This window comes from Lolium perenne, chromosome 2 (assembly GCF_019359855.2).
Source record: "Lolium perenne isolate Kyuss_39 chromosome 2, Kyuss_2.0, whole genome shotgun sequence".
NCBI classification, from domain to species: domain Eukaryota; kingdom Viridiplantae; phylum Streptophyta; class Magnoliopsida; order Poales; family Poaceae; genus Lolium; species Lolium perenne.
Genome location: NC_067245.2, coordinates 326,736,559 through 326,757,582, shown reverse-complemented (window position 1 = coordinate 326,757,582; position 21,024 = coordinate 326,736,559). Strand labels below are relative to the sequence as shown.

Genomic DNA, 21,024 nt, shown 5'->3' with positions numbered 1-21,024 from the left:
CTGCTTGTCAGTTTTTCCGGTATTCCAAAAGCGCCCCTCTGTTTCATCTCCATCCCGTGCGTTGGCCCGTTGCAGGCGAGAAATCCGACGGGCGGCGCCGACGCGACGTCCTCGGGCAGGCCGAGCTCTCCGCCGAAAGCCGCCGCCACGTCGTAGGAGGTATCAGCGGTTAAGCTCGCGCTGGATGGGATTGGCCCTTGTGTTTCTCTGGTACAGGCGGCCAGGCCGTCAAAGAGCCGGGAGAAGATTCTCAAGCGGCGTGCCGGAGGATCTCATGGCGGCAGAGGCAATGCCCGGTAAGCTTCCATGAACCCACCGTCAAGCTGCTAGCTCTTGCAATCTTGCTCTTTCCGATTTGGGGGTCGTTACCTAGCGTTCGGGGTCGCGTTCCGCGCGTCGACCGGTGCTCGATCTGGAATCTGGATGGATCGATGCAGGATCTGGGGATGAGGCACCAACCCGCGTTCTGTGCAAGATACATGCCCCCATGTCATGCAGCCATGGATGATCAGGATAGTTGAGTGACTGAGTGCGAGCAGGGCCGGCTCTAAGATTTTGAAGGCCCCAGGGCGAATTCTATTGATGGGCCCAACGAATGAAAAATCAATTGTATAGACACCGATATTTTCTCAGTAGCATGAAATATTTTTTTCTTCTTCTGTTCGAAACCAAGTATCATAGAAGCTACAACACATAGAAAAAGAGAAATAACATGCGAACAAACCTTCAACACATAGAATTTTATTTCTTGTGGTTTCTTTTATGATAACCAGAGAGATGCTTCTTAGTCAACATGATTACAAGACCTGAATGTTGTAGCTGTAAATGATGCAAAAAATAAACACAACAATTCAGTCAGCGAATTAAGAATTTTTTATTTAGAACATGGAAAATAGAGTCCGCTGTCTCATAGAATTTGTGATGAGAGAATTACCTGTAAGTATGTAACCTGCTGATTGATATCTCCGATCCCTGCTCCCTGTCTCCAACTCTCCTTCAGTGCCAGACCTCCGCCTCCGCGATAGTGCTGCGCGGCCGTGCCTGAGCCGCGAGAAAATGGAAAAGGATTAGGGAAGGGAATTTGTTTTAGGCGATCGGATGAGGTGTTCATGTTGGCTTCCGTCCCGAGCGGCCTGTGCGTGTGATTGGGGATTCGATTGAGAAGTCGAGAACGAAAAGAAAACGAACAGTCGAGGGAATTGGATTTGGATGGTGGCGATTCTTCCCTGTTGGACTTGGACCTGTGCAGTGCAATAGTGGGTCTTTTTTTCCCTCTACTATTCCATGTATACGTGCTTGTATAGCTAATATATTGGGCCCCTATTTAGGCTGGGCCCCGGGCGGTCGCACCTGCTGCCCTGGTCCAGAACCGGCCCTGAGTGCGAGTAGATTTTACTCGTTTGAACTTGATTATTGCTAAACGGATGATACCATATGCGACAGTGAGACGGTGGTCAGTGGTCCTTTTTGTATACGGTTAGGAGCTGAGCCAGCATTGGAGCAAGCTCGGGCCAAAAACTAAACGTTAATAACCATGCTGTAAAGAAGTTCAAGTCACACAAAAGCATAAAAAAATGGTTCGACTGAAAAATGAATGTAGAATTTGTAAAAGTCCAACAAAGTAGAGGAGCCATGATAGAAAATATAAATAAAATTATGTGAATATACAACGGAAACTGCAAATGTAGCTCGGGCTACATCTAGTCCCTTTTTATGAAAATTTTGAAAAGGGCATTTTAAAGTTTGAATAAATTCTTAAAAAAGGTCTAGATGTTGATGAAGATGTATTCTACCAACCTGCAAACCTCAACTTAAAATACCTTCTATTCTAGGCTACACAAAAATGACAAAATCTGATAAATTTTGGATGTTTCAAATTTGGCACTGCTCACTACTTCAGATTCAGACTTTTGTCATTTTTGCACAGCCTAAAATGTAAGGTATTTCGAGTTGAGATTTTGCATGTCAGTAGAATACATCATTACCTACATCTAGGACATTTTTCGAATTTTGTTGAAACTTAGAAATGTCATTTTCATTTTTTTCCAAAAAAATCAACCCTCATGTAGCTCGGGCTACAAAAGCTGTACTTGAGGATACACAAGATATTACTGAATCAAAGTTTTGTAAAATATTCGAAGAATACCGTTGTTTCTGAAAATACCGGTTTTAAATACTTGTAGGTGTTTGGCTTTAGCAAAAACTAAAGTGTTACATAATTCGGTATTAGGAAAAACTGCAGTATGTTTGCACTATTAGAAAAAAAAAGTTGTCCGGACCTCTTTTTCCAAAACTGAATTATTTGTTTCGTATGCATGGAAAGATTTTCGTGTTAGAATACTTAGGTTTTAGAAAAACTTCGCTGCCAACAGATAGTAGAATAACCAACACCTGAAAATTTAAATAGGAGAAACATGTGAGTGGGAATTGCATAGCCATTCAGCAGGACACCAATTGGCATCTCGAAGCTTAACTCACACAAGCAACATATATGTAGCAATCACGGTATACCAGCAGGCACACCACCATTGATACCCAGCAACTGTTTTCTCTGTGTCAAAAGATCTTCTGCTTGTTTAGCGAGATCAGAAGAGAGAGGCCTTAGAGCAACCCCGTGGCAATCACGATCCACACCGGCGAAAAGCATGTTTCTCTCAAGCCTGGCCATCATCTTTGAAGCCCTCGATAGTGTTCCAACAATATTGTGCTTCTCAATCACTTCGGCATTTCGATCATGCTGGATCAATTCTATAACCATCTCGCAGGTAAGCTTTTGTATCGCCAGGCACGCAGGGGTGGCATACATGTTCTCTTCCACCATGTTCTTGACCCTCAACACAAATTCTTCCAGGGCAACTGGCTGCGGCTGCGAAACTAAGGTTTCTGCAAAGTTAACATTGCTGCTCGCACGAATTCCTGCAACTAGTGATAACAGCTCTGCTTGTAGCCTCCTCTCCCTGCACTGCTGGGTGTGGCTCTCATATTGGCCACAATCGCTTGGGTTTTCTATGTCGTTTCTGCCTGATGGAATGCAACTGGTGACACGCTCCCAACAACAGGGTGTGCTACTTGCTTCTGGTTGTGTAAGAAGCAGTTCTAGGAGTACCTGCAATAATAGATAGGGAGATTGAGAAGTTAATCTCAGAAAAAAATTGTGGCGTGCAGTTGGTACTATAAGGAAATTGATTAATTATTTCAACTAATTAGACAAAAGGGAGAACACTATATATGCCCGACATGTTTTTTTTCTATGAAAAAATGTCCTGCATGTATTCAAGCATACCTTGCATAAGGTTGGTTCCTTGACGTAGTTTCTCATATTCTTCAAAATGACTGCCGCGCTGATACGACAGCGCGTGTTGATCTCTACTTCCACAGTATATGTTGCACTTATTTCGCATTTGATGGTCCTGATACTGGAGTCAAGCAATTCAGTTAGACGATGGGCAAAATCTTCACTTCCTGTGAAACTCATGAAAGCCTCTGAATTACTGGACAAACTGGCCAATGCTTCGCCAGCCTTCTCTTTAAGCCGGCTTGCACTTTCCTTGGCTTGTCTCATCTTCTTCTCCATGTGACTTGAGGTTGGGCTGTCGATTTTCTTTTGTTCATGTTTCAAATAATCTTTCATCCAATCTTTAGTAATGAAGATGTGTACCGCACCCTTGATGAGTTTATCTCTTCTCACTACTGTAGCAGAACTTGGTGGATGATGCAAGACTAAATGTGTAAGAACCTCTATTGCTGTCGTCTTTAGATCTACGATACTGCTGTTACTCATCATATCCATGTCCAGAATGGCTTCCAAGTTGTTGGCTGCACCAGCAATTAGGCTGTGCATCTCTTCTTTGGTGCTGCCTGGCGAACCCATGAGCCTGCTCACCACTTTTAATGATCCGTCTACTACTTTTGTCCACCCAGCATTGCTGTTGATATCTTGTACCAAGTTGTCGGAGCTTACAGGCGCAACTGCTTTTGAGAGAAGATCCTTGGTGTTGCATATCAATTTGCAGTTATGCCTATCGTGAGCCAATTTCTCTAGAATTCTCAATCCTGGCAAAACAAGATCCTCATCAATTCCTTCACCATTCTCGCTGTGTTTCACTGGGCTACCATCATTCTCCAGAGCACCATATATCTTGTGAATCTGTTCTAGCGAGAAGCCGAACATGATCCCGAAGGGGCTTTCTGGAACTTTCAGGTTACCATCTTTATTTTCCTGCGCTAAAAATCGGTGTATCCAACTTCTCCTGTTCCTCTGCTTGCTACGCCCAATCAGAAATGGCAAATGGAGAGCTTCTTGATCACCATAGGAGGACGTGTCAAGGAGGGAGGATATACACTCTATTGCTCCTGGAAATTGAGCAAGGTTGAGGTGGCCAGCGAGGTGCTCCATTATCCTCGCCGCCAGCCATCTCATTGAAGGCAATTAACCTAGTTGTTTTAGGATACGTAGCTATCCAAGTAGAGTCCTAGATGAATTAGCTTTAGGTAAGTTTAAATTCGTTTTAGGAAGTGGAGTCCAAACCGGAGTATGTCAAGTTGTAAACAGCTCCGGGTTGCGTCGTGTTGGTTTCCGGTACGGAGACGCGTTGGGCGCGGCAAGGTCGGTCTGTGCGTGTATATAAGCACGGCAAGGCTGCTGCTTGTAATACAACGAAAATCATCAGAAAAAGAAATAGTAAAGCAAGGCACGATACGTGCCTGTGGCAATCCAAAATCGTTTTTCGATTCTCCTGTTTCTGTTGTTCGCTGAGTTTGCGAAGTTCCGATCGTTCCGATCAAGCAAGAGCTAGCTAGCTTGTTCAGTACTAGTTCCGATCGTATCGTTCTAGTGCTTCAAAACCTACATTTGGTATCAGAGCCGCGACGATCTAGGAGCTCTTGCAGCGAGAAAGGCGATGGGTGACACCAACGACTCCAAGGTGAACAAGGACGACGACAAGACGCTGAAGAAGGCTACGGAGACAGCAACAAGCAGGGCAAGTGGTGCCAACGTGATGGCGCATCGCAATATCCCCGTGCAGTACCCGCAGCTGACCGACATCAACTATGGTGTTTGGGCGGTTAAGATGAAGATTATTCTCCGGCAACTCCGAGTGTGGCAGGCAATCACCGACGACGAGGTTGACGACGAGGTCGACGAAGGTGCCATGGCCGCCATAGCCCAGTCTGTTCCAGATTCCGTGCTGATGATATTGGCGGAGTTCGAGACAGCAAGAGAGGCGTGGGAAGCACTCAAGGAGATGAGGGTCGGAGAAGATCGCGTCACGAAGGCTCGGGCACAAGTGCTGAAGCGCCAACTTCACAAGTTGCAGATGGAGGAAACAGAATCAGTGAACGACTATGCCATGCGAATCACAACTTTGGTGGCTGAGATCCGCACACTTGGTGCAAAGCTTGCTGAAGCCGAGGTGGTGGAAAAGTTTTTCAGCTCGGTAACTGATAAGTTCACGTATATCATTGGCACGCTTGAGCAACTGACCGATATCGAGAACATGACCATGACGGAGGCGATCGGACGCTTGCGGACGTGGGAAGAAAATTCTCGTGGCAGTCGGAAAGGCAAGGGAGGAGGTGTTGATCAACTGCTTTATACACGCGCTGATTGGGAGGCACCAAGCAGCAAAGGAAAGCGTGATGGCGAAGGGTCAAGTAACTCAAAGCGTGGCGGGCACAATGAGAAGGGCAAAGGAAAAGGCAAGCCACAAGGGCGTGGCAAAGGTGATCGATCTAACGAGCAAAAGCCACGGAACTTGGATATGTCCAAGGTCAAGTGCTACAACTGCAATACGATGGGTCACTATGCAAAGCAATGTCCGGAGCCAAACAAGCGAGAGATGAGGGCAAACTTGGCAAAGCGGGAAGACGATGATCCAGCTCTTCTAATGGCCGAGGTTTGTGATCTCGTCCAAACGATTGTTCCAAAACCAAACCGGAAGGTGCGACTTCAGGAGAAGAAGGTCATACCAAATCTATCCGGGAACCAGAACATGTCATGGTATCTAGACACCGGCGCTAGTAATCACATGACGGGATGCAAGGAGAAATTCCTCGAGCTAGAGCTTAGTGTTGAAGGCTCGGTAAAATTTGGTGATGGTTCAACGGTCGAGGTTTGTGGGCAAGGCTCTATCCTATTCGAGTGCCTCACAGGCGAACACCGCATACTCACTGGAGTATACTACATCCCACGGCTTCGGAACAACATCATCTCTATTGGGCGCCTTGATGAGAACGGATGCAAGGTGAAAGTCGAGGACGGAGTGATGACAATCTACGATAGACTCCGAGACGTCCTAGCGCGTGTACATCGCACGCGAAACAGGCTCTATATCCTTAACCTTGATCAATCTCAACCGGAGTGTTGGCTCGCCAGGAGTGATGATGATTCATGGTTATGGCATGCTAGATATGGACATGTTAACTTCCACGCCTTGAAGAAGATGTCCAAGATGGAGATGGTATCAGGGATGCCAATGATAGATCATGTTAATCGAGTATGTGATGGGTGCTTGGTTGGAAAACAACACCGTATACCGTTCCCTGCCGTGTCTACCTATCGTGCAAGTGCTGCACTTGAGCTGCTCCACGGTGATCTATGTGGCCCTATCACCCCAGCAACTCATGGAGGAAAGAAGTACTTTTTCCTTGTGGTAGATGACTACTCCAGATACATGTGGGTCGTTCTCTTACGATCCAAAGATGAAGCATTTGAAGCATTCAAGAAGCTAAAGGCTGCAACGGAGATGGAACACAAGCTCAAGGTTCGTGCTCTGCGGACAGACCGCGGCGGAGAATTTACGTCAAACGAGTTCAATGACTACTGTGAGAAGATTGGCATAAAAAGGTTCCTCACGGCACCATATACGCCACAGCAGAACGGGGTCGTTGAAAGGCGCAATCGAACCGTCGTGGACATGGCAAGGAGCTTACTCAAGAGCAAGAACATGCCGGGGTCCTTCTGGGGTGAAGCCGTCATGACGGCGGTCTATCTTCTCAACCGGGCTCCAACGAAGGCGGTGATCGGCAAGACTCCGTATGAAGCTATATACGGACGTAAGCCTCATGTGTCACATCTACGGACGTTCGGGTGCGTGGCTCATGTGAAGACGGCGGAGCCTCACCTCTCAAAGCTTGCTGATCGTAGCACCAAGATGGTGTTCATCGGCTACGAGAGGAATTCCGGCACCAAAGCATACCGCTTCTATGACCCACATACCAAACGTCTACGTGTTTCACGCGACGTTGTGTTTGAAGAAAAACAAGCGTGGAACTGGAGCGGCGAAGCAGACGAAGCTTCAAACGGTAACATATTCACGATTGATTTCCCAATTCGTGATGATGCAGGGAAGGATGTCCAGATTTACGACGATATGCCCAACCACGGTGACCGAGGTGATCATGATCGTCACGATGCGGACACCGATGACGATGATGCGGACACAGAAGAGGATCTTGGCAGCGAAGGAGCACATGATGGGGCGCACGATGATCATGCTCACCAGGAGGCGCAAAGTGACGATGACTATCATGGTCACGACGACTACGCCGACGACACGGATGCCGATGATCCGGCGCTAAGCATGCCTCTTTCTTCAGATGCATCGACACCGACACAATTTGTGTCTCCTCCTTCGCAAGCCATAACGGACTCCTTGGGTCCACGTCGCTACAAGACCCTCAAGAAAGTCTACAAGGACACCAAGCCAGTCACGCTCGAGTACTCCGGACTGTGTTTGCTCGGTGTTCAGGAGCCAGCTAACTTTGTAGAGGCGAGCAAAGTTCCAAGTTGGAAGCACGCCATGGATGAGGAGTTGAAGGCGATTGAGAGCAATGGCACATGGACCTTGGTAACCCAACCTCCGAACCATAAGCCTATTGGTTTGAAGTGGGTTTACAAGTTAAAGAAGGACACGCAGGGTGCTGTTGTGAAGCACAAGGCAAGACTCGTTGCAAAGGGCTACGTACAACGTCAAGGAGTTGACTATGAGGAGGTGTTTGCACCGGTTGCTCGACTCGAGACCGTGAGGCTGCTCCTAGCTTTGGCAGCACAAGGGGATTGGAAGGTTCATCACATGGATGTTAAATCCGCTTTCCTCAACGGTGATCTCACGGAAGAAGTGTACGTGGAACAGCCCATCGGCTATGAGAAGAAAGGCGAAGAAGAGAAAGTTTACAAGCTCAAGAAGGCACTATACGGGCTGAAGCAAGCGCCAAGAGCTTGGAACTCAAAGTTGGACCAATGTTTGGTCTCTCTCGGATTTAAGAGATGTCCCCTCGAGCATGCAGTCTATACAAAGAGCTCCAAAGACTCAAACCTGCTAATTGGAGTTTATGTCGATGATCTGATTATAACCGGAGACAACGCGCAACAAATTGAAGGTTTCAAGGCGCAAATGATGAAGAAGTTTAGCATGAGTGATCTTGGATTACTAAGCTACTACTTAGGCATTGAAGTGAAGCAAAACTCCGGAGAAATTTCCCTATGTCAATCGGCTTACGCGGTCAAGTTGTTGGACAAGTGCGGCATGGCAGATTGCAACGCAGTACAAGTTCCAATGGACCAACGTCACAAGTTGAGCAAGATCAGCTCAAACCCGCCGGTGGACACCACAACGTATCGAAGCATTGTGGGCAGCCTAAGATATTTGGTGCATACCCGACCAGACTTGGCTTATTCAGTCGGGATCGTGAGTCGTTTCATGGAGAACCCCACGACTGAACACATGAGCGCCGTCAAGCAAATCTTGCGCTATGTGAAAGGCACTATCAATCTCGGCTGCACGTACAAAAAGGGAAAAGAAGGATTGATCCTTCATGGCTATTCAGACAGCGACATGGCAGGTGATGTTGATGATCGAAAGAGCACGTCGGGTATGGTATTCTACCTAGGTCCGAATCCTATCAGCTGGAATTCTCAGAAGCAAAAAGTGGTGGCACTGTCTTCATGTGAGGCAGAGTACATAGCGGCGAGCACAGCGGCTTGTCAAGGTGTGTGGCTGAGAAGACTCCTGGCTGATCTTGCAAAGAAGAAGGTGCAGAAGGTGTCACTGAAGATCGACAACCAAGCTGCCATCTCATTATGCAAGAATCCGGTTCATCACGAGAGGAGCAAGCACATAGACACCCGTTTTCACTACATCCGGGAGTGCATTGAGGAGGGGATGATTGAAGTTCAACATGTGAACACCAATGACCAGCTTGCCGACATTCTTACCAAGTCCCTCGGGAAGCAGAAGTTTATCGAGATGAGGAAGAAAATCGGAGTGCATGAAGTGAAGCATAGCAACCAGGTTAAGGAGGTGAATGAAGGCAATTAACCTAGTTGTTTTAGGATACGTAGCTATCCAAGTAGAGTCCTAGATGAATTAGCTTTAGGTAAGTTTAAATTCGTTTTAGGAAGTGGAGTCCAAACCGGAGTATGTCAAGTTGTAAACAGCTCCGGGTTGCGTCGTGTTGGTTTCCGGTACGGAGACGCGTTGGGCGCGGCAAGGTCGGTCTGTGCGTGTATATAAGCACGGCAAGGCTGCTGCTTGTAATACAACGAAAATCATCAGAAAAAGAAATAGTAAAGCAAGGCACGATACGTGCCTGTGGCAATCCAAAATCGTTTTTCGATTCTCCTGTTTCTGTTGTTCGCTGAGTTTGCGAAGTTCCGATCGTTCCGATCAAGCAAGAGCTAGCTAGCTTGTTCAGTACTAGTTCCGATCGTATCGTTCTAGTGCTTCAAAACCTACACTCATCTCCCGTTCGGCTGGACTTCTCCAAGCAAGGCTTCCGATCAGCTTCTGAATTCTATGTGTCGGTGACGTAATAAGCAGCTGTGTTATCTGTACTACTGGTATACCCTGATCAATCAGCATAGTTAGTGTCCTTCCTCCTGATGCATAGTCCTCCGGTAATTGGGAATCCAGCAAACTGGCACCATATGTGATCAGATTCCAGTTCTCCGTGGACCCGGGGTTGGTTGCGCACATCTGCTTGGTTTCCTGCAAGTATCCACCAAGTATTTCGGGGCTGAAACCATGTAGCTGGCTAACTCTCCACACCAATACTTCATCAGCAATCAATTCGGTTATCATATACGCTACGTAAATTGCACTGTGAACAATAGATACGTAGTAGAACAAGTTCAGTGCGGGCTTCATATTTGCTTTGCCATCTCCATCGGTGATGCCATAATCTTGCCTTCTAATACGAGCTGCGGATAGTGCAAAACATAGAACTGGTCCAGCAAGAGCGAAGTACACCACTGGCAAAAATATCATGATCAGAACGATATCTATTATTTTTGATATGAATATACGTGTTCGTCTGTCGAAGCCCCATTGTCTCATAGGCAACTGGGCATGGTATCTTTCTCCCCAAGATTCGTTGTTCAATAGAACAGAAAGAAGCCATTCACCAAAGAACTCAAAGCGAGCATCTCCCATAGTGTCGAATAGCCTGCTTTTGTTCCAATTAGAGCAGGAAACGAGGTCAACAGTATAATTAAGGATGTCATATAAGATATCCGATTCTGGGTGTGGGGCTTATGAAGCTAAAAAGTTATATATGCATTCGGCTCTCAGTAAACAATATACCATTACACGCTGCTGCTCGGCTATAAGGTCCGGCCCTCTTTTATTGCTTGAATCTTTGTATGAACTGGTTGCATATAATTCAATATGGTTTTAAAGCAAGAGTGATTGGGTTCAAATCCTGGCTCACACAAATATTCTTTGAAATATTTGTGGCTCCTCCAATCTCTCTAAGTCATGTTAGACTCGACGTGGGGAAGGGGTGTTGAAATATGGTACTACCACCCACTTCATTGCAGCCATTTTGGTACTTATTTAATATATCTGGGCTCTATACTGATAAAATACGTTTTCTAGCCCTTTTAAACAGTTCCAACATTTGGAATAGTTGGCTAGCTATGGTATCAGAGCCTAAGGTCTCAAGGTCAAATCCCGTCTCAAACGAACTGTTTATATACTATAGTTGCATCTAACATAGATCCCACGTCTAAGGTCTTACTGTACAAAATAGTTGGCTAGAGCAGTCGGTTATATACTATAGGCCACCGTTGCACTCCGACTGTCTTTCTTTACAACTTGGATTTGTAAACAAATTAGTCTACACATCTTATTCTTTTAAGACTCGACGCTACTTTGGATGGTTGAGACGAACACCTGCTATAGCTCACGGAAGGGCCCCGATCACTTTGGTTGAAAGCTACCCCCATCTCCACCGCATTAGAGAAGGGACTAGGTCTGGAAATATTTTGAGACAGAGAGTGGTAATCCATCGTTGGTGTGATCGAACGTTTGTTGGAGAAGGGTAAGTGCCTCCATGTCATAGTGATGGTAGGCCAATAGAAGACTAGGAAACTTAGTCTAGCCACGCAGTTATGTGTGTCGAGCCAAGACTATTTAGTGTTAGCTCACACATACCATTATCTTTATGAATGTTTTTCTTAACATGGCACGGCACGAGTCAATTTTTTTTTAGCCTGCGGAGAGTGATTAATTGCAAGTTAATAGTATGGAATTTGCTCCAGGCTCTCCCATTCAAAAATGAAATAGTATGGAATTTCTTCCGCTATCTTAATGATGATAGGAAATTTTTGGATGGGAGAGCCTGGAGCAAAGTGGCTAATATTTCATTTGTGAGATGATAAGTTAATTTTGTACTCAGTTTTTTTATTGAGTTTAATATTGACATTTTGCAGTCTAATACATATTATCCCATTAGTTTATACCTTCTAATTTTTATTTTCTCCATTACTTGTTTCGTAAGGTTTCTAAGGATTTCCATCTCATGGGGACCAAAGATAAATCAGGATTATTATATGGCCGAAACTTAATAAAAATATGGCATCTACATTTTAGCAATTCTACTATTTAAAATAGAAAGCATATGCAAAACTAACTATTGTTGAGATTCTGAGCACTGTCAGATCATAACACAAAATTAAATTGGTTTGTAGGTTTCTAAGTGTTTTCCATCTCCAACAGACTTAACACGATGGCCAAAGCTAAATCAGGATCATTCTATTCAAGTTATGAGTAATAAGTGCAGGAAGCCTGGAGTTTTTCTTGTTTAAAGGTTCCACGGAATGCTCAAATATAAGATCTATTATATGTAGGTTGTGGGCTTCTCCAAACAAACTCAACGAGTCCAAAACCACGCCACCAAGAGGTTGTATGCAAATTCGAAGGCCAAAATATTATACACTCTATCAGGATAGAGCTCCTGATGGTATATGGCATGACTGCGTATAATAAAATCATCATTGTACCACGTGGGATTGAGTTAAGGAAGTTGTTGTAATTTTCCAGTTTCAGCTCCAATCTGTGCATGATTTTCTTCACTGGATTGGTGAGAATATGAAGAATGTACTAGAAATGTCTAATCCACCTATTCCGCCATGATTGAACGTCACATAGCCTCAGGGCAACACAACCACAATATCGTAATCGAGGACCTGTCTTGAGATAGCGATTGAGCACATAAGACATACATGAGTAGGGTTTTTAGTATACGATTGTTTCCTAGGCCATGAAACTCTATAAATGTGTCTCCGGGTGCTACCATTGATATCTTCGAGAAGCATGACCCCCTGTTCTATATTATTGGTAAAATTCATCGACACTATCGGTACTGCGCTAGGGGGTTTGTCCCAGCCACTACCACCATCTTCATCTCCACCTCCACCTATTGTTACGGTTTCTTTTTGTAAGATTCAACATGGTGATGACTACGACGGAACATTCCTTTGTAATTTGGTGCCGTGATTCATCTATGTTTGAATGGCTGTTATTGTTCTAGGTTAAGTATTATGTATCACATAATATTATAATGACATTAGGTTATTCCTGGTTCCTGGTATGTTTGTGTCGCGCGTAATGATTATACTCCAGTATACATCCTTCCATATGATCTCCTGGGTAATTTCCATGTTCAATGCTCCATGTACATACCCATGCTCAATGTTTAAATCTACCTCCATATAGACACAGGAGTTGCCTCAAGAAGTCCATCTGAAAACTAAAGATGACTCCTAAGATTAGTGTTGCCACCGTAACCACGACAAGGCAATACACCATTTATTTTTTGATTGGCCCTAGTCCATCTTCTCTAGTGCATCATGTTTGTGGCTTTTAACTTAGCACCTTTAACTCAGTTCCATATATGTTCACAACTTGGTTAAGTGCGATAGATAGACATCTTAAGGTTCTAATCATGAGAGTTTGTGTTTTATGTTCGCCATGTGGAATTCTTGCAATGATAGTCACTCCGCACATGAATGACCTTGTCTCCAATGCTCAAAGTGCCTTCATCAAGAAGAGAATAATTTATGACAATATTTTGTATGTTCACAATTTGGCAAGAAGTTCACAAGTCAAAAACCCCTACCTACTCTTAAAGCTTGATAGGCCTTCGATTCCGTCCGATGGGACTACCTTATGTATATTCTTGAACACCTTTGCTCCCCCCCCCCCCCCACCACCTTTAGGAATTGGGGCTGAGCCCTTCTTACCACGTCTTCCTCAGTAGCGCTCCTTAACGGTCTTGCTAGTGATCAAATCATGCACGGGAGGGGGCTACGGCAAGGGGACCCCCTCTCCCAGCTCCTCTTTGTGTTTGCCATTGATCCTCTCCACTACATCCTCCGTAAGGCAACCCAAAAAGACCACATCCATCATTTGAGAGGAAGAACCCCAACCATCCACACCTCTCTATATGCGGTTGATGCGGCCATTTCTGTGGCACCAATAAAAGAGGATGTTGCCTTCGCATCCACCTTGGATCTGTTTGAAAACGAGCCAGGTTGCACCTATCAAGTGTGACGAGATCGATCTTCAAAATATCTTACAACCTTTCCCGGCAAGACTCACTTCCTTCCCAACGCTCTACCTTGGTTTTCCACTATCCCTCACAAGGTTTAAAAGAATCCACCTCAAATACTTCGAAGAGAAAGGCGTCGATAAACTTCTCCCTTCACCAGGAAAGCATGCCTCTATGGTCGGACGCTCCATCCTTGTCAAAGCGGGCCTAAAGAGTCTGATCTTATCCCTCATAACCGTCCTAGAGATCCTTGTTGAGGTGCTTCTGAAATTTAGGGGGGGGGGGGGGGGGGGGGGGGGGCAAGGTTAATTGGGAGCTTGTTAGTAAGTCCAAGGACAAAGGAGGTCTTGGAAGCCTAAACCTCGGCAAATTTTCAGTGGAACTTTGTTTGAGATGGCTTTGGTTGGAATGGATGGACGACTCCAAACCGCGGATAGGGCTTGGAAACCCTTGAATGCTAATGATCATGACCTCTTTGAGGTGGCTACTAAAGTTAACATTGATGACGAGAAAAAGGTTTATTTTGGGAATCCTCTTGGTTGGACGGTTGCCGACCTAGGGACATTGCCCCTCTAATATACAAGCTATCTAAATAGGGAAATACAATGTCCACAAAGCTATGGAGAATAACTTTTGGATTGCCCAAATCAACATCGATAACGGTCTCTGTGTGGATCACATTGCGCAATTTGCCACTCTTTGGGAGAAGCTATCCCATATCCACCTCAATGAAGTCATCCATAATTCGATCACTTGGAAACTAACGGCCCGTGGATCCTACTCCTCGTCTTCGGCTTACAAGATGCAAATTGAGGGCCTCATAAACTTCACCATCACTTCCATGGTTTGGAAACCATGGGCAATCCCCAAATGCAAGATTTTGCTTGGTTAGTGCTTCAAAATAGAGTGTGGATGTCGGATAGGCTTGCTCAACGAGGATGGCAAGATTGTGGCAATTGTAAACTTTGCAATCAAACAAAAGAATCAGCCACCCACCTCCTCTTCACTTGCCGGTTTACTAAGAAAGTGTGGACAAACATCAAAGAGTGGCTTGTCCTCATCGATGTCCACCTCATCGTGTGGCACGAAGCTCAAACTATAAACGAGTGGTTGAGACTTTTTCTGCAAAAAAGTGGTCAATCAAGAAGATTGATGGCTTCTCTAGCTATGCTTCTTGGAAAGTTCGGAAGCAAAGAAACGGCCGCGTATTTCAAAATCATTACTCCACCGTTGTCATGGTTGTTGCTAGAATTGAAGAGGAGGCGGCTATGTGATCTTTGGCCAGGAGGCAGGACTAAATCGTTGAGTACTGTAATCCGAAGAGAGTGGATCTTGGCTTTGGCCCTGATCGCTTTGGCTTGTAATACACTTTAAGTTCTTCTCTACTAATAAAAATAGTAAATCTTTTTTCTCGTTTAAAAAAATTAGCAAGATTTTTCTGCAATGATTTTTTTTTGCCGTGTCTACATTTATATGTATCAACAGATGCCGAGCCCAAAGCTATCTTTTTTCGAGAAAAACATCAACGGCAACAAGATATAGGTAGGAAAAAAGAAGATAGATAATCTGTGATGGTATTATTTGAACAAGATTTTCTAATCTAATTCATTGCATGTCTAATTTTGTATCATCACATTTTGAGAAGAAGAACGAACCTAAATCAAGGGAAATTCACTTTGTCTCATAGGAGCATTTGCTCCCGTTGTGTGAATCTATATTTTAAAGTGTTAAAAAATTCTAAAATAAAATTTTCCCCGTACATCTACACAATTTATGTTCGTACACAAGTTTTCAAAAAGAACTAAAAAATTATGTAGCTCATGTAAAAAAGATAAATTTTGATGCTATAACACGACTACGTATAGGATATCTTTTTGTCTTTTTTGTACATGCCACATAACATGCTGCTTATCCACAAAAACTTGTGTACTAACATATAATGTCATGATGTACACCAAAAAAATTATGTCAGAATTTTTTGATATTATTAAAATTGTTTTTTAATTATTTTGTATAATGGGAGCATTTGCTCCTATGAGCCAAAATGCCGCCTCCCTAAATCAATCTCTTCTCTTCGACAGAAATATCAACGACAACAAGACATGAAAACTAGGGAGAAAGAATGAAAGATAGAGTACGTTTGGATGCCTAATGCTAGTAGTAAATCACTAACCCGGCAGCCTGCACGAATGCGATGATGGTCAGGTTCCGGAAATCGACCCCCTTGAGATCGGAGACGAAGCCGCCGAGAAGAACCACGGTGGCCCACAAGAGCGCCAGGGCGCCGAAGCCTTTGAGGCCGATACGGATGAATGCCATGACAACCACGTACTTGTTGACGATCTTCACTTCTGGCCGCCGTTGAACCTCCTCCGAAAAACAGTCTAGCTCATCTCCCAGCAAGCCCTGGAGCTGCCGCTTCCCGTTCCGGTTTCCGGATGCTCCGCCGGCTCGCCGCGTTCCGGCGAGTACCCGCATTTTCGTCCGCCGAGCTCCGGTGTGGTATGGTGCTGGAGCGGCGAATCTTTGGCCTCTCTTTGGTTTGCTAGTCAACCGTCTACGAGTATGCGATGCACCTTTGAATCTAAATCTACGAGTATGTGATAATAATGCATCGTGCCCCGTCAACACTGTCAGCCATGCCCGTGGTGTACGTTCTTCTGTGGACGTAGCACGTGGGCATCCAACGTGGCATATACCTGCTCTCGTATTATTTGCAGGAAAATCTGTGCAGTACAACTGTACGTACATACTCCCTCCTCCCACTTGGCCACTTCCCTACAGAGCCAAATGCTGCTGCCACTAGACAACAGGTTGCCTCCGTCCAAACGGACGCCGGCTGCTGCTGCTGCGCTCCGGCTTCGGCGAGGCTTCGGCTCATCTACCGGGTCGGTGATGCACACCAAGCCATCATCGTTGTTTGTGATGGACGATCGAGCCGCTGCGGGTGATGACGGCGACGAGCAGCCTCTAGCTCCAGCCTGGGGACGGTGAGGGGTTTGGGTGCGCCCGTGTCAGCTGAGCTATCATGCTTTTTTCTTTAATATATATATACTTTGGATGTAGTTACACCCATATATAATATACTGCAATACGGAAGTATATACGATACTTTATCGGTTTGAGTATATTCTTAGAGCATCTCTAGCAGAGCCTGGCAAAACGGAAAACTGAAAAACTCGAGTTCAGGTCATTGAACTCGTGTTTACGGGTCGAAAAATAGCTCACGCAGAACAGAAATTAAAAAGCCAAACTGTAAAAAAACAACTTCTGAGAATATCCTATTTTCTTTTTTTTCCCTCTTTTTTCCTCATCTTCTTCCTCACAGTGACTCACGACTCACAGCCAAGACTGCCCTGCTTCGCGATCGCTTCGCGCTTCGCTCGGCCGCTGCGTCGTTCCCGCTTCTCAAGGCTGCCGCGCTGCCGCTGCGCATGGCCTGCGCTAGGCCGATGCGCTTGCTCCCGTGCCTCGCCGGCCACCGCCCCGCTCGCGCCACGCCGCGCATGGCCTCGCGCTCGGCCGCGGCGCTCGCTCCCGCCCCGCGCTTTCCCCGGCGCTCGCTTCGCCCCACGCCGCGCCGCCACCAGCTCGCCCCGCCCGCCAACGAGGTAGCCCCGCCCTGTTACGGATGCCTCCAGGGTCGCCCCGCCCGCGCCCGGCGAATTCGTGGCCGGCCGGCTGCTCACTCTCCCTTCCCTGAGCTCGCAACGCATGGCCCCGCCGAAATTTGGTTGACCTTCGGCCGGATTTCGAATTTGGTCCTATTTCGGTAGTTCTCCGGCGGAAGTGCACTGTTTCGAGCTGAAGTTTCATCCCGCCAAAACATCACTAGGAGTACAGTTCAACCTTCAGTTCGACCTTTCAACCCCTACAAATAGGGGGCAGAGTTTGGTTTTCAGTCTCGGCCTGTAAATTTTTTTTTGTTTCGTCCCGTTTACAGTAACTGATCTGCGTCGATTTTCGAACCAAACCCGTATACTGGCCAGTTTACGGGCTCTGCTAGAAATGCTCTTACACTATATCTAAGATAAACTAAACCAAGTTTGGTTAAAAAATGCAAGTGAGCATGTAGTTTTCACTATAAATCCGAAATACATGCATATGTATACTAAAAAATGAGTCTACATAAAAAATTTACATACTGCCTACAAAGTATTATATGTACTATCAAAATAGTATTATATATTTCATACTACATGTACATACTCTTCGATATGATAGATACTCTCTAGATTATGAGAAACACGCGTGGGTGTAACTATACCCGGGTGTAATATAAATATGTTCTATATAGGATAAATACTTCCTACCCCTATTAAAGTAATCCCGAAACAAATTCAAATAAAGCACAATTTCTTTACTGGTTTATACGCTTTCATCTGATGATTTCTATTGCGTATGTGAAAAATAAGCTTATTAACTTTTCTTGATGTAGTAACTATTTCTCTGGGAAATAGAAAATTTACTATATTTTTTAGGAATTTCATAATACATACAAGTTCGAATCTTGTCAAATACTATTTGGCAATTCCGTAAATAAAACTTTTCTCTGGTTAAACAAAAAAAATGGATGCAAGAAGTAGACAAATCGACTTATCGTGGAAAAAAAAAACCCCGCTCCTCTCGGCCCCGCGCGAGTGAGCAGGGGCGAACCCTAGCCGCCGCTCCTCTCCGCCCCTCCTCCTCTCCGCCGCCACCGGCGCGAGCCGCCAGGGGTTTCGCGGTATGTAGGCTCGAAGGAGATCTCTCGGGTTATTTGGAAACCTATGGATTCACACTTCTGGGCTGCCATCATGGCGACTAAGAAGCATTTCTTCCCATTTGGTTTTTTTCTATTAAGGATGGTTCTGAGATTAGGTTCCGAGAGGTCAAATGGTTAGGAAATACTATGTATAGTATTGTGCATCATAAAGGTGACACCTTAGCTAAGGTAATGGAATCTTCTTCACTTAATGTGACGTTTAGAAGACATCTTGTTGGTCCCTGACTTACAACTTGGAATGCATTGCTAGATCGCTTGGTTTCCATCCAACTTTCACAAGCGGCATACGAGTTCCGTTGGAATCTTACAGCGAATGAAAAGTTCACTATACATTCCTTTACAATCGGTAGCTAATATTAACAAATTCTGGCGGATGAAGATACCATTGAAAACGAAGGTTTTTGCATGGTATGTTCGTCGCGGGTTATTCTTATGAAAGATAATCTTGCAAAGCGTAATTGGCATGGTAGTAAGAAGTGCGTATTTTATCATCATGATGAGACAATTAAACACTTATTCTTTCAATACCATTTCGGTAGGTATATATGTTCAATCATCCATATAGGTTCTATTTTATATCCGCCACGAAGCATTGCCAATATTTTTAGCAACGGGCTTAATGGGATGGATCATAGGTTCAACGTACTTATTGGAGTGCAGCGCTTGGCGTTATTTGGTCGTTGTGGCTATGTAGTAATGATAAAGTGTTTGATGATAACACTTTTCTCTTATGCAGTTATCTACCGGTGTAATACTTTGCTCCGTACATGGTCTACTTTTTAGCACATGGAGAATCGCGGCCCCTTTACGGAGGTCTCTACACGGTTGAAGGATACGTCAAAGGATTTATTATCTAACATGGGTGGCAGCATAATCTTAGGATTGATCCATAGCCATGTTCGGAGTTCACGCACCTTCACGCCGCCTTTTTGTTTCTTTTAAAATTTTAAACTTTTGGTGGATGGTTGGTTTGTGGCTGTGTGCATTCTAGATCAAGATTTGCAGAGGCCGAATATAATGTTTTATATTTTTAAATAATAAAGCGTTCATTATTTAAAAATAAACTAAAGTTCAGCATTGACTTGGACCTGAAACCCAAGCAAGGTGAGGAGAAAGTCAGACAAGGACGTATATTGACCTTCTAGATTTCCTATTCAGTCAGTCGGAGGACGCGCGCGCGCGCACACAGGGATTAGCAATTCATAACTAGTATGATTGAAGAAGCATGTGTATCACAATAGTAAGTATTGTTTTCCTCATGATCGGCAGGGCGACACGCTTGCTGATCTCAAGAACAGATATATCAATACCAACTACGACGACAACAACTCTGTCTGAATTAAGAAGGAAATCCAATCGCAAGCAGAGGAGGACCGACGACGACCTAGTCACAATCTACATCTTGCTGGTGCTGACGCCCCGGCGAGTGGGTCCCATCTCCTTGGCGAGGTTCCGGAGCACGTACTTCTGAATCTTGTCGGTGGACGTCTTGGGCAGCTCGGCCCGGAACACCACCGTCTTGGGCACCATGTACCCGGCCATGCACTCCCGGCTCCACGCGATCACCTCCGCCGCGCTAACCTTCCCCGCCGACCCGTCCTTGAGGCCCACGAACGCGCACGGCGTCTCGCCCCAGAACTCGTCGGGCCGCGCCACCACCGCCGCCTCGTTCACCGCCGGGTGCTCGTACAGCACCGACTCCACCTCGACGCTGCTGATGTTCTCGCCGCCGCTGATGATCACGTCCTTGGACCGGTCCCGGATCTCCAGGTACCCGTCCGGGTGCATCACGCCCACGTCGCCCGTGTAGAACCACCCGTCGTCCCGGATGGCCGCCCTCGTCGCGTCCTCGTCCTTGAAGTACCCCATCGTGACGCACCCACCGCGGAGCATGATCTCACCCATCGTGGCGCCGTCCCGCGGCACGCTGCGGCCGGTCTCGCCGTCCACGATGTCCACATCGGCCATGCACGCCGTCTAATGGAAAAACTTATTTGTTTTTCCATTAGACGAAATATGAATTTCTCAGTGGCGGACTAAAGATGGTCAGAAAATCACCCACGAGCCAACATCATTAAATTCACACATGGCCACCATAAGCAGCCCAGCACGCACCTTGTACCTCACCAAACAATTGAGCAAAAAGGCATGGGTAGGAACCACTTCACTAATGTGCAGATTGTTAGATGTATATATGTCTATTGTAGTTTCCCCATATGTTAGGAGGCTTTCTGCATATGTGCACCTGTACATGTACTATATATTGTGGCATTTGGCCCCCTGGTAATACAAGAAGCATATTATCATAACATGGTATCAGAGCAAAATCGATTCTTGTTCCCGGCCGAAGTTCTTCCTCCGCTCGATTCCCGGCCGAAGTTGGTCGATCTCCTCTGCTCTGCCTCGATTCCCGCCCGCCCCGCTCG

The 21,024-nt window shown here is 45.6% G+C and overlaps 3 protein-coding genes and 1 long non-coding RNA gene across 4 annotated transcripts; 1 reads left to right on the top strand and 3 right to left on the bottom strand.

The window, feature by feature from the left end:
- Window positions 1–12,413, top strand: LOC127337185 (uncharacterized). Its single transcript, XR_007873669.2, has 2 exons — window positions 1–296; window positions 11,972–12,413. It is a non-coding gene; the product is annotated as an uncharacterized lncRNA (long non-coding RNA).
- Window positions 592–16,465, bottom strand: LOC127337184 (uncharacterized). Its single transcript, XM_051364126.2, has 3 exons — window positions 16,007–16,465; window positions 935–1,041; window positions 592–819 (listed from the first exon to the last, which is right to left on the bottom strand). The coding sequence occupies exons 1-3, from the start codon at window positions 16,309–16,311 to the stop codon at window positions 785–787; spliced, it is 447 nt and encodes a 148-aa protein (XP_051220086.1). The 5' UTR covers window positions 16,312–16,465; the 3' UTR covers window positions 592–784.
- Window positions 2,399–4,396, bottom strand: LOC127337183 (uncharacterized). Its single transcript, XM_051364124.1, has 2 exons — window positions 3,284–4,396; window positions 2,399–3,106 (listed from the first exon to the last, which is right to left on the bottom strand). The coding sequence occupies exons 1-2, from the start codon at window positions 4,394–4,396 to the stop codon at window positions 2,501–2,503; spliced, it is 1,719 nt and encodes a 572-aa protein (XP_051220084.1). The 3' UTR covers window positions 2,399–2,500.
- Window positions 16,466–19,884: 3,419 nt separating the features above from the next.
- On the bottom strand, window positions 19,885–20,558 carry LOC139835371 (2-methylpropanoate--CoA ligase CCL4-like). The gene has a single exon (XM_071825218.1). It carries the CDS (start codon window positions 20,501–20,503, stop codon window positions 19,994–19,996), a length of 510 nt encoding a protein of 169 aa, XP_071681319.1. The 5' UTR covers window positions 20,504–20,558; the 3' UTR covers window positions 19,885–19,993.
- Window positions 20,559–21,024: the final 466 nt, after the last annotated feature.

Coding starts and splice junctions, on each gene's coding strand:
- LOC127337183 (XM_051364124.1), bottom strand. CDS start 4,396: ATGGAGCACCTCGCTGGCCACCTCAACCTTGCTCAATTTCCAGGAGCA. Junction 3,107..3,283: donor AGGAACCAACCTTATGCAAG/GTATGCTTGAAT, acceptor CTATTATTGCAG/GTACTCCTAGAACTGCTTCT.
- LOC127337184 (XM_051364126.2), bottom strand. CDS start 16,311: ATGCGGGTACTCGCCGGAACGCGGCGAGCCGGCGGAGCATCCGGAAAC. Junction 1,042..16,006: donor GCATTCGTGCAGGCTGCCGG/GTTAGTGATTTA, acceptor CTCGCGGCTCAG/GCACGGCCGCGCAGCACTAT. Junction 820..934: donor AGCAGGTTACATACTTACAG/GTAATTCTCTCA, acceptor CATCATTTACAG/CTACAACATTCAGGTCTTGT.
- LOC139835371 (XM_071825218.1), bottom strand. CDS start 20,503: ATGGGTGAGATCATGCTCCGCGGTGGGTGCGTCACGATGGGGTACTTC.